The 13,003-nt window shown below is 50.1% G+C and overlaps 1 protein-coding gene across 1 annotated transcript in view; it reads right to left on the bottom strand.

Moving 5' to 3' along the window:
- The window catches only part of LOC133137658 (synaptic vesicle glycoprotein 2A-like), a 47,802-nt gene that overhangs the window by 7,215 nt on the left and 27,584 nt on the right, over nucleotides 1-13,003 (bottom strand). Inside the window, 2 exon segments of the mRNA XM_061255997.1 lie at nucleotides 2,151-2,331; nucleotides 11,720-12,041. Coding sequence (XP_061111981.1) covers nucleotides 2,151-2,331; nucleotides 11,720-12,041 — 503 coding nt within the window.

Genomic DNA, 13,003 nt, shown 5'->3' with positions numbered 1-13,003 from the left:
GAGAGACGGAGAAAGGAGGGAGAGGGGGGAGGGGGGAGAGACGGAGAAAGGAAGAAGAGGAGAGAGAGAAGGGGGGGGAGAGAGAGATGGAGAGAGAAGGAATGAGTAGAAGGGAGAAGAGATAAAGAGAGGTGAAAGACAAAGAAACAGAAGAGGGGGAGAAAGAGAAAGACAGAAAGAACGACTTTACTATCTGTATCTGTATTTACTATGTTCATTATCTGTATTTAGTTTTAGTTTTTTCCTGATTAGTGTTCATCATTTAACTTGCAGATTGTCTGAAGGTTTGGCTTCGGTTATTTATTTGCTCATGTATTATTATTACTATTATTTATTTTACTAGTACTGCATTAGTTGTGTCTTGTGTGTCGTTGTTAATTGATTAATTGTGATTTACTTTGGCAAAATTGCTTGGGTAATACAGCATATTTGAATTGAGCTGAATTGAAAGACTCCACACTCACTCTTTTCCGCTCTGCTAAGAGAGAGTTCACTCTGAGCCCCCCCCCCCCCCCCAGAGAGTTTCTCCTGACCCAGCATGCACTGCTTCCTCAGACTGCTGAGTCATCCACCTCGCTTCACACATACCGTTTATAAGGAGCTTTTTAAGATACCCAGGGACGCATTAACGGTGAATGAGTTCCCTACATCAGGGAATTTAAAATGGGGTGGGGAGTAATGGTGTGTGTGTAATAGAAAATGTTCCTATTTAATAGACCTTTAACCATAACTGCTAACCCTTTCGAATGAGTGCAGAGCTAGCATTTACCATGAATGCTAACCCTTTTGAATGAGTGCAGAGTTAGCATTTACCATAACTGCTAACCCTTTCGAATGAGTGCAGCGTTAGCATTTACAATAACTGCTAACCCTTGCGAAAGAGTGCAGAATTAGCATTAGCATTAGCACCGGTTGTATGGCGAAATTAGTAACAGTTCATCCAACATGGCCGCCACATCCACCTCTATAGCAGTGTATGCAGCTTTATACAGGTTCCTCTCAATCTAGGAGCCGGTCTTGATGTGAGCCAAGTCGACACTCTCTTTAGCCAATCAGTGACTTGAATGAATCACTTAAATGCTGAAGCCAGCAGACACTGTAGTCCTGGAGGACCCACATTCTGCAATCTCTGCTCTGCAGAAAGACTGACCTTTGAGGATAATGACTAGGAGATTGGTGGCATTGCCTGTTGTAATTAAAGACCGTTGATTTAAGCCGATTCACCATTCTCCCACTCTTGTTTAACAGGCTTGGGCGTAGCTGTGGGCAGGAGTGGACTGACACTCTCCATCGCCCTCTGGTGGCCGAGGGCCTAAATGCAGTTTACATTTTTACAGTCAGTGACCAGGGGATTTGCCCGGAAACTCGCAAACTCCAGTGGATATTACGCCTCTGGTGACGAAAAGCAAATGTCCTCCAGTGAAGTCAAAACCATGACTTTACTGTTATGGAGAGTGCTTTTAAGTTCTAAAAATGTGTTCATACTGAACTAGTTACTCTCCAGGGACCAATTTCTGTCCGAGCAGCACAGAAGGATATACACGATTTATGATCCGATTCATCACACGATTCTTTCATCACGCAGTTCATCGTTCTCGTTTCGGTCATCAGTGCTCATGCTCAGGTGCCGAGCCTCACAGTCCAACATGGCCGCCTCCATGAACTGGCTTCTCACGGCATTGAGCCACTCCCACAGGCCCCTACGGATGTGCTAGCACAAGCTGTCTCCAGTACTTATGTATATCTCGATGTGAGCGATTGGATCATATTCTTGGACTGACATTACATCACCCCCCAGTGGCCGAGGACTGTAATGTTTTATACACTAACAGGGACGGACACACTACATCGCCCTCTGGTGGCTGAGGGTTGTAATGTAAGTGTTATACACTAACAGGGAGCGGTGCTCTCTATCGCCCTCTGGTGGATGACAGCTGTAATGTACGTGTTATACACTAACATGAAGTGATACTCTCTATCGCCCTCTGGTGGATGACAGCTGTAATGTACGTGTTATACACTAACATGAAGTGATACTCTCTATCGCCCTCTGGTGGATGACAGCTGTAATGTACGTGTTATACACTAACGGGGAGCGGTGCTCTCTATCGCCCTCTGGTGGGCGTAAAGGGGAAAGGCGAGGCCTGTACCCGACTCCAGACAGCAGGCGGCAGAAGAGGAAGGTGCTGTATCCCTGGACGAAGGAGGAGAAGAAGGCGAAGACGCTGTTGATGGAGAGAGAGATGAGCAGGCACTGCCGCCGGCCGATCCTGTCCGCCAGACCGCCCCAGAGAAACGCCCCCACCATCATCCCCAGGTACACGATCAGCCCTGGGGGAAGGGGGGAGAGGGGAGGGAGAGAGGGGGAGAGAGGGGGGAGGGAGAGGGGGGAGAGAGGAGAGAGGGGGAGAGAGGGAGAGGGGGAGAGAGGGGGGATAGAGGAGAGGGGGAGAGGGGGAGAGAGGGGGGATAGAGGAGAGGGGGAGAGGGGGAGAGAGGGGGGATAGAGGAGACGGGGAGAGGGGGACAGAGGAGAGAGGGAGAGAGGGGGAGAGAGGAGAGGGGGAGAGAGGGAGAGAGGGGGAGAGAGGGAGAGAGGAGAGAGGGAGCGAGGGGAGGGAGAGAGGGGGAGAGAGGAGAGGGGGAGAGAGGGGGGGAGAGCGGAGAGGGGGAGAGAGGGAGAGAGGGGGAGAGAGGGGAGGGAGAGAGGAGAGAGGGAGAGGGGGAGAGAGGAGAGGGGGAGAGGGGGAGAAAGGAGAGAGGAGGGGAGAGAAAGCAGAGGAGGGGAAGAGAGGAGAGGGAGAGAGGAGAGGAGGGGAAGAGAAGAGAGGGGAGAGACAGAGCCCACTGTCAGACAGTACCAAAACAGCACAAATGTTACGGAACCATTTGATGATACAGTTGCTAATAATCAGTTGTACGAGTAATTCTTATAAGATATCACACACCACTACACACACAGCTCCGCCCACTCCACACGACTCCGCCCACTCCACGCACAGCTCCGCCCACTCCACACACAGCCCTGCCCACCGTGGACTCCGCCCACACCACTGAAGCGGTGTGGTGCGGTGGCAATGGAACGCCAGCGAATGATCGGTGCTGTGTGGAGCAGGCAGCGATTGGATACCCAGCTGGCATGATGTTCAGTGTCGAGAGAAAACCGATCGATCAACACAGCAGCTGAATGAAGTCTTCAAGAGGACTTCAGATGAGAGTCAGCACTCAGGGCCTCATTCATAATGTTAATAAAAGTTTCTGTCTCCCTGGAAAATTGCCTGGAGTCAAGTACGATGCATCTTCTGAAGACGGCCTCCAGTCGAGCGTTTGACTGGGGACAGGGCAGGCGGCAGATCTTAACCTCCTGGCGTGAGGGCAGAATGTTCGTAACTGATCGTTCTAATGCTGATGTCACAATCACTACTGGTAATAGAAAGCAGTGGAGCTCTAGAACACTGACTTAGAATTTTGAAACCTGGTTAGAAGCCTACTCTTCAAAGGGTTAAGAAACAGAGGGGATGGAATGGACCTATCCACGTCTAGAGGATCTGGGTCAACGAAAGGCGATTCCAGGGAGCTGCCCTCCACTTCCTGTGACCATGCTCCCACACTTCCTGTCACCGCACTGACACACTTCCTGTCGACACACTCTCACGCTTCCTGTCGCTGGCGAGGCCGCGGGCCTCTGTCCGCGGCGGTGCGGACTCGGTCAGCGGCCGCCGTGGCAACACGCCAGCATTAGTCATGAGGACGAATCGCCACGGCAGCGCCAGAGCCATGACCTACGCAGAGATAAGAGTGCCGGGGCCCGATGACTCACAGCCCCGGCGCAGGGCACAGGTCTGTTTACTGCGGCCCGGCTGCACCCAACACCATTCACCTCACACTGCAACACACTCCCTCCGCACTGAACGCTTGGGACTTCTGCGTCTGCATTCAGAGGACCGAGCGGGCAGGATTATGCGGGTTCCCGAATGACCGAAACACACTGTCACTGAATGACCGAAACACACTTTCACTGAATGACTGAGACACACTTTCACTGAATGACCGAAACGCACTGTCACTGAATGACCGAGACACACTGTCACTGAATGACTGAGACACACTGTCACTGAATGACTGAGACACACTTTCACTGAATGACTGAGACACACTTTCACTGAATGACCGAGACACACTTTCACTGAATGACCGAAACGCACTTTCACTGAATGACAGAGACACACGTTCACTGAATGACCGAAACACACTGTCACTGAATGACTGAAACGCACTTTCACTGAATGACAGAGACACACTTTCACTGAATGACCGAAACACACTGTCACTGAATGACTGAAACACACTGTCACTGAATGACAGAGACACACTTTCACTGAATGACCGAAACACACTGTCACTGAATGACTGAAACACACTTTCACTGAATGACCGAAACACACTGTCACTGAATGACTGAAACACACTGTCACTGAATGACCGAAACACACTGTCACTGAATGACTGAAACGCACTTTCACTGAATGACAGAGACACACTTTCACTGAATGACCGAAACACACTGTCACTGAATGACTGAAACACACTGTCACTGAATGACCGAAACACACTTTCACTGAATGACCGAAACACACTGTCACTGAATGACTGAAACACACTGTCACTGAATGACCGAAACACACTTTCACTGAATGACCGAAACACACTGTCACTGAATGACTGAAACACACTGTCACTGAATGACCGAAACACACTGTCACTGAATGACAGAGACACACTGTCACTGAATGACCGAGACAAACTTTCACACTGTCACTGAATGACACACTGTCACACAGGCAGCAGTGTTGGGCTGTTCCAGGCAGCTTTAAGGGAAAACACTGTTGTTCTGGCTCAGTTCTAATGTCCCACCATCCTCTGGGAGCGGGTTTGGTACATTATGTCCTTAGTTTGGAGGAGACATTGTGTTTGTGTCCTGAAAATACTGCAGTACCCTATCCTACAGCTGAAGGAGAGGGGGGGGGGGGTATCACCATGGTAACCTCTGAGCATCCAAATATTGAGCACAGGGGCCTCCTGAGTGAAGAGAGGGACAATGATGATGATGATGAATAATAACGATGATGAAGTGCACTCCAGCAACCTCCTCCCAGCGAGAGAGAGAGTGGGAGAGTGAGCGAGAGAGAGAGAATGGGAGAGTGAGAGAGAGAGAGGGGGAGAGTGAGAGAGAGAGAGAGAGGGGGAGAGGTGGGGGGGTTGGGGGGCGGGGGCAGACACGGTTGGGGGGGTTGGGGGGCGGGGACAGACACGGTTGGGGGGCGGGGGCAGACACGGTTGGGGGGGTTGGGGGGCGGGGCCGGCACGGTTGGGGGGGGGTTGGGGGGGTTGGGGAGCGGGGACAGACACGGTTGGGGGGGTTGGGGGGCGGGGCCGGCACGGTTGGGGGGGGGTTGGGGGGGTTGGGGAGCGGGGACAGACACGGTTGGGGGGGTTGGGGGGTCAGCGATGAGACTCCGCGTCAGTGAGCTCCAGCCCAGCGACAGGGCAGTAAGACCCCTGGAGGCTGCTGGGTACGGCGCTATTTATAGCCCTATTTTCCCTTTCTGCATGAGAGAGGAGAGAGGGAGAGGGGGAGTGAGAGAGAGAAAGAAGGGGAGACACTGAAACAGGCAGGAGAGAGATAGAGGGGGAGGGGGAAGAGAAAGGGAGGAGAGGGAAAGAAAGAGAGAGCAGGGAAGCGAAAGACAAACGAACGAGAGGAGAGAAACCTGACCCAAACCCCACTCTCCACTGCCCGTCAGGGTGACGATGCACCCTTCTGTTCCCCCAGCTCAAATCAGGTCTAATTTCAACTGCCGATATCTGCCCCGCTGCCGACCAAACAGACACAACCCTACCTCTCCAGAAACAATGAACCATTTAACCAAAGCTTTTATAAACCAGAGCGACTCAGACTGTGTCTTTAAGACGGATAATAAACCACCATTAGAGATAATGGCAAGAGGTCAGTGAAGCCGCATCACATCGGAAACAGGCTCATTTCTCCCCACAATGCAGGTCATCTGACTGCTGACGCTTATCTGATTGGCTGGAGCATTTTCTACCCAGCTGATCTGACCATTGTGGCTGGGCGGAATCAAGAAAGATGCTTGTGATGTCACAGTCACGAAGCTCCCCCCTCGCCTCTCACCGATGGCAGCCATTTTGTGAACGATTATTTTATGAACAATTAGCAGATACAAGAGACAAGATTCCCCTCTGTAAACCGCAACCCAATGGTGGCCATTTTGCTGTGTCATGACTGGAGATGAACACAGGAGATGGACTCCAGTGACATCATTCTCCACCATCTCCCTCTCCACATCTCTTGCACCACTCATGTTGATGAAACAGTCTGTAGCGTCTGTAGCATCTGTAGCTGTCTGTCTATTTCTCTCCCGTCTACCTGGTGTACACTGACACTTTTCCCCCTCTCTCCCCTGCGTCTCAGGCAACGGCTACGCTAGTCCAGTGGTCTCCAACCCTGGTCCTGGAGAGCCACAGGGTGTGCTGGGTTGTTTTGGGGGCGACATGGCTCAGGCAGTAAGAGCAGTCGTCTGGCACTCGGAGGGTTGCCGGTTTGATCCCCCGCCCGGGCTGTGTCAAAGTGTCCCTGAGCAAGACACCTAACCCCCAAATGCTCCTGACGAGCTGGTCGGCGCCTTGCATGGCAGCCAATCGCCGTCGGTGTGTGAGTGTGTGTATGAATGGGTGAATGAGAAGCATCAATTGTACAGCGCTTTGGATAAAGGCGCTATATAAATGCCAACCATTTACCATTTTGTTACTCTTCACTCAATTAATCAGCTAGAGCAGTCGATGACACAGTTATCACCTCACCTGGTTACCTGTGTCTCAACAGGGTGCTGATTTTAAGGTGAAAACAAAAACCAGCAGACCCAGTAGCTCTCCAAGACCAGGGCTGGAGACCCCTTTGTTCGACATTTCAGAGTGACTTTTAAGCAACCTCTAACATCCAATGCTTCACTTAAGTCACGGGACTCAACGCACACAAATCAAATTCTGTTCTCATTGCTTTTAAATTCGCCAAATCACTTGACAAGGGGGCGTAGGTCACAGAGCTTGTATTGACCTGTCAAACCTGGCCCCGATGTGATTGAATTCTCAACTCCAACAGTCATTCAGGTACAACCATAACCTGAGTGCTTCAAACAGCAGGCATGGCATTTATGCAGTACATTATTTACACAGTAAACATGCAGGGCATTTTCAGCTAAAGGCAAGTCACAGGACATGTGAAACCAGTTCTGGAATCCACATAACTGCAGATCGCATGGGCTGAATGCATTTGACAATGATTGAAATAGAATGATCATACATAAATAAATGATTGGCTGTTTTGCCTCCATTCATGCTGATAAACAGCCCTTTTAGAATCACACTTCCTTCCACTCTGGATGTGGTTGGTGTGTAAAGCGCATTGGCGGAACGTCAGACACGGAGGTTCCATCAGCGGAACATCACATGTGAAGGTTCCGTCAGCGGAACATCGCACGCGAAGGCTCTGTCAGCGGAACATCACACGCGAAGGTCCTGTCAGTGGGATGAAACGGTGAAATCCCTCTCTGATCTGCCTCTCCCGCTCCTCCTCTTTGTCCTTATATGGGCGTACTCTTCCAGGATGAGTCAGAGCCCTGCAGACAAGCACTACACAGGGGCAACCTAGCCACACACACACACACACACTCACACACTCACACACACACAGTCACACACACACACACATAGTCACACACACAGTCACACACTCACACACACTATCTCACACACACACACACACACACACTCACACACACATAGTCACACACACACACACACACACACACACTCTCTGAAACACACACTCACACACACACTCACACACACACAGTCACACACACACAATCACACACGCACTCTCACACACACAACACACACACACACACACTCACTCACACATACATACACGTAAGCATTCATGCACACACACACACTCACATGAACAGACACGCATACATACACACACACGCACACACAGGCATATACACACACATACCCACATGCACACACAAACACATGCACACAGGCATACACATACACGCACACGTACAGGCGTAGGGATAACTACAACCACAGATTAAAGATGGCAATAATCTGAATAAGTAATTCTCAAAAAAATCCCAAAGCTTTCTCTGAATTCTATTGATTGGCACTCGATTGAGTCAAAATGAATTCACGTGCGAAATGATTCAGGCTAGCAAACAAATCTGATATCTGTGTTGTTTCATGAGCATCAATGGCATTGTTTCAATGGCATATTCACATTTTATGTCATCATAAAAATACTGTAGAAGTTTATGATGCACAGAACAGCAGTGCAATCTCAAAATAAAATGGTCATAATCATAATTGTTTAATTATCAGGCAAAGTAAACGGAAACAGGTTGAGGGTAACTATGAATTGAAAGGCAAGGTTACTGAAGGCCTAATTCTGGAGCTCACGGTACATACACTTACTAAAGCAAAGCACTTAATATCTCTCCCTGTCTCTCTTTCCTTCTCTCTCCCCCTCTCCCCCCCTCCCTCCCTCTGTCTCTCTCTCCCTGGCTCTCTCTCTCCCTCTCTCTCCCTCCCATTCCCTCTCTCCTTCCCTCCCTCTGTCCCTCTCTCCCTGGCTCTCACTCTCTCTCCCACTCTCTCTCTCTCTCCCTCCCTCCCTCTGTCCCTCTCTCCCTGGCTCTCTCTCCCTCCCTCCCTCCCTCTGTCCCTCTCTCCCTCCCTCCCTCCCTCTGTCCCTCTCTCCCTGGCTCTCTCTCTCTCTCCCACTCTCTCTCCCTCCCTCCCTCCCTCTGTCCCTCTCTCCCTGGCTCTCTCTCTCTCTCTCTCTCACTCTCTCTCCCTCCCTCCCTCCCTCCCTCCCTCTGTCCCTCTCTCCATGGCTCTCTCTCTCTCCCTCCCTCCCTCTGTCCCTCTCTCCCTGGCTCTCTCTCCCTCCCTCCCTCTCTCTCTCCCTCTCTCTCTCTCCCTCCCTCCCTCTCTCCCTCTCTCCCTCCCTCCCTCCCTCTGTCCCTCTCTCCCTCCCTCCCTCTGTCCCTCCCTCCCTCTCTCCCTGGCTCTCTCTCTCTCCCTCCCTCCCTCTCTCCCTGGCTCCCTCTCTCTCTCCCTCCCTCCCTCTGTCCCTCCCTCCCTCCCTCCCTCTCTCTCTCTCTCTCCCTCCCTCCCTCTGTCCCTCTCTCTCTCTCCGGACTGACCCATGTGGCAGATCTCGCTCTCCAGCACGCCCTCAAACCCACGCTCCACATTCACAGGTTTCTCCATTAAATCTGACTGCACAGTTTTCCCGAAATACCAGCGCCTCACCTTGCCATGACATTGCACAGTAACGAGCTCGCCTCAGCTGACCCCTCCCCCGCTCCTCTCTTAGCCAATAATTACCTCCAACAGCAGGCCACTTGGAGCAGAACGACCCTTCACCCCTGCCCCAGAGAGTCCACTGCTGATGATGTCATAAAGGGAATGCGCACCAGGTTCCGGTTACCAAGTACAACCTGGCTTTTCAGCGGGGAGAAGGCAGAGCGATCTCTGGTACTTTCAGATCAATTCAAACCACCGGTCTACCTGCTACATGCAGCGGTCTACTTGCAAACACTTTCTGCCCAATTTACCTTCAAGACCAGGGTGCACATCTCACCGCGGTAATGCTGACAAAGGCAGACATTCCTTTCAGAATATAATTTTATCAAACTGCGCGGCTTGTTGGTATGTCCAATGAGATCAACAGCGGGATGTGCTGTTACTGCTGTCAGCTGGAGGCAGTACTAGCTGGCTGGACTCACTGTGCTGACTCAAAGCCTGCATTTCAAGGTGACACACAGATAGCATGCAATGCGTAATTTACACAACGTCAGCTGTTTCCACCCACACACACACACACACACATATGCGTGTGCACATGCACACACAAATGCACACACACACACACACAAAGGCACACACGCTCACATTCACACATACTTACATGTGTACATGCACACACACACACACACACACACACACACACACATTCCAAAGAGCCATACCTGTCCTCAGCTATGTCCGCTCTCTACAACAGCACATGAGGAAGAGCTATGAAATACATGACCACATAAAACACACTATAGCTTCCAGACAGACAGTGTCCCACATTTACAATCAAAACTCTACAGAGAACTGCAGAAAAAAGCAACACTTGCCAGGATAAAATAAACTGGGAATATATTAGTGTTGTTATAGCCCAGACAACAGAAAGCCTTAAAAGGCCTCCAGAGATCGGCAACCCTCGCCTGCTTTGGGTTTGTTTACGGTTAGGGAGAGCCTCGGGATTATACAGCACGGCAGAATCTCATCTCAGCCGTTTGAGCACAGACTCCTTTTCATTCATATTAAACGCGCATTGAAAAGCACTTCTGAAATGTGATATTTATCGCCATGGCGATGGAGTAAAAGTGACACTGAGGCAGTCTTTGGAATGCTGGCAGCGTTGAGTGAGTGTCCTTGCCAGCGTGAAACGTGTCACAATAGAGCATTCTGTGATGCACAGGTAATAATAGAGAATCTGCTAAGGAGCGGAGTGTGATGTCACAAAGAGCAAGGCGTGATATCACAAAGAGCAGGGTGTTATGTCACAAATGACCAGGATTCTAACATGCTAATTATCCACAAAGAAACGTGTTGATTTCTGCACATATCTGAATTTATTTTTGTTGATTTTAACCAGGGGCGGCACGGATGGTGCAGTGGGTAGCACTGCTGCCTCACAGCAAGGAGGTCCTGGGTTCGAATCCCCGTCGGCCGGGGCCTCTCTGTGCGGAGTTTGCATGTTCTCCCCGTGTCTGCGTGGGTTTCCTCCGGGTACTCCGGTTTCCTCCCACAGTCCAAAGACATGCAGGTTAGGCCGATTGGAGAGTCTAAATTGCCCGTAGGCATGAGTGTGTGAGTGAATGGTGTGTGTGCCCTGTGATGGACTGGCGACCTGTCCAGGGTGTATTCCTGCCTTTCGCCCAATGTATGCTGGGATAGGCTCCAGCCCCCCTGCGACCCTGATCAGGATAAGCGGGTTCAGATAATGGATGGATGGATGGATGATTTTAACCACAGGATGTGCTCACTTAGTTCAGCTTACAAGTTGTGTTGCACAAGCTCTGAACAGGGTGGTCCTGCTGTAGTCTCTTTCCACGCTGCTAGCCTAACAAATGAAGTGCTGAATGAATCACTGAAGCAATTCCGTAAATTCAATTGAGCACCGTGCTCGACGGTACAATTCTCCCAGCTGGGAATTTAACCCACAGCCTTAAAGCTATAAGCACACTTATTTAATCATTATGCATTGTGCATGACAAAGGAGAAGAGAGAGATAAGACTGATTTATAAAGTAAATCAAAAAATCAATAAATAAATCAGTATTTTATTTAAATATTCAGTGAATCAATTCTCACTGAGCACCATGCCCAAGGGTACAGCGGTAGAGGCACAACTGGGAATCCAACTCCTGAATGATGAGCCTACAGCAGTTCTCAGAGCATGACGCTACACTACTACAGAATGAAGGGCACGTGATGATCAGAACGAAGGAGAAAGAGAAAGAGAGAGAGGAGGACAGAGGAAGGGAAAACGGCGATCACGGTGCGTGGTGGCTTACCCAGCATGCCCTTGTTGGGCTCGGAGAGACACATGTCCTTCTCGGCGCTGGGCAGGACGAATCCCACCACGAAGATCTCCACGCCGTCGGCCATGAGCGCCAGGCCCAGCACGAAGTAGAGGCTCCACTGGAAGCGGCCGTGCCCGCACTCCTGCAGGATGGTCTCGTACTGCTGGGCCAGCTCCTCCTGGTCCTTCCTCCGCTCCCCCGCCGACTCGCTCAGGTCCCGGAACTGGGCCCCGTCCGCCCCGGCCCCGGCCCCCGGCCCCGCCTCCACCCCCAGGTCCCCGTCCGCCTTGCCCGAGTCGGCCCGCGGGATGCCCTGTGGAGGGGAGGGGCGACCTTTAACCCAAACGCTCACACTTTACGGTAAGAAAAACCTTTAACCCAAACGCTCACACTTTACAGTAAGAGAAACCTTTAACCCAAACGCTCACACTTTACAGTAAGAAAAACCCTTAACCCAAACGCTCACACTCTACAGTAAGAAAAACCTTTAACCCAAACGCTCACACTTTACAGTAAGAAAAACCTTTAACCCAAACGCTCACACTCTACAGTAAGAAAAACCTTTAACCCAAACTCTCACACTTTACAGTAAGAAAAACCTTTAACCCAAACGCTCACACTTTACAGTAAGAAAAACCTTTAACCCAAACGCTCACACTCTACAGTAAGAAAAACCTTTAACCCAAACGCTCACACTCTACAGTAAGAAAAACCTTTAACCCAAACGCTCACACTTTACAGTAAGAAAAACCTTTAACCCAAACGCTCACACTTTACAGTAAGAAAAACCTTTAACCCAAACGCTCACACTCTACAGTAAGAAAAACCTTTAACCCAAACGCTCACACTTTACAGTAAGAAAAACCCTTAACCCAAACGTTCACACTCTACAGTAAGAAAAACCTTTAACCCAAACGCTCACACTTTACAGTAAGAAAAACCTTTAACCCAAACGCTCACACTCTACAGTAAGAAAAACCTTTAACCCAAACTCTCACACTTTACAGTAAGAAAAACCTTTAACCCAAATGCTCACACTTTACAGTAAGAAAAACCTTTAACCCAAACGCTCACACCTTACAGTAAGAAAAAGCTTTAACCCAAACGCTCACACTTTACAGTAAGAAAAACCTTTAACCAAAAATGCTCACACTTTACAGTAAGAAAAACCTTTAACCAAAAATGCTCACACTTTACAGTAAGAAAAACCTTTAACCCAAATGCTCACACTTTACAGTAAGAAAAACCTTTCACCCAAATGCTCACACTTTACAG

Source organism: Conger conger, chromosome 9 (genome assembly GCF_963514075.1).
Source record: "Conger conger chromosome 9, fConCon1.1, whole genome shotgun sequence".
NCBI lineage: Eukaryota > Metazoa > Chordata > Actinopteri > Anguilliformes > Congridae > Conger > Conger conger.
The sequence above is the reverse complement of the archived record's forward strand: the minus strand, read 5'-3'. Positions and strand labels throughout refer to the sequence as shown.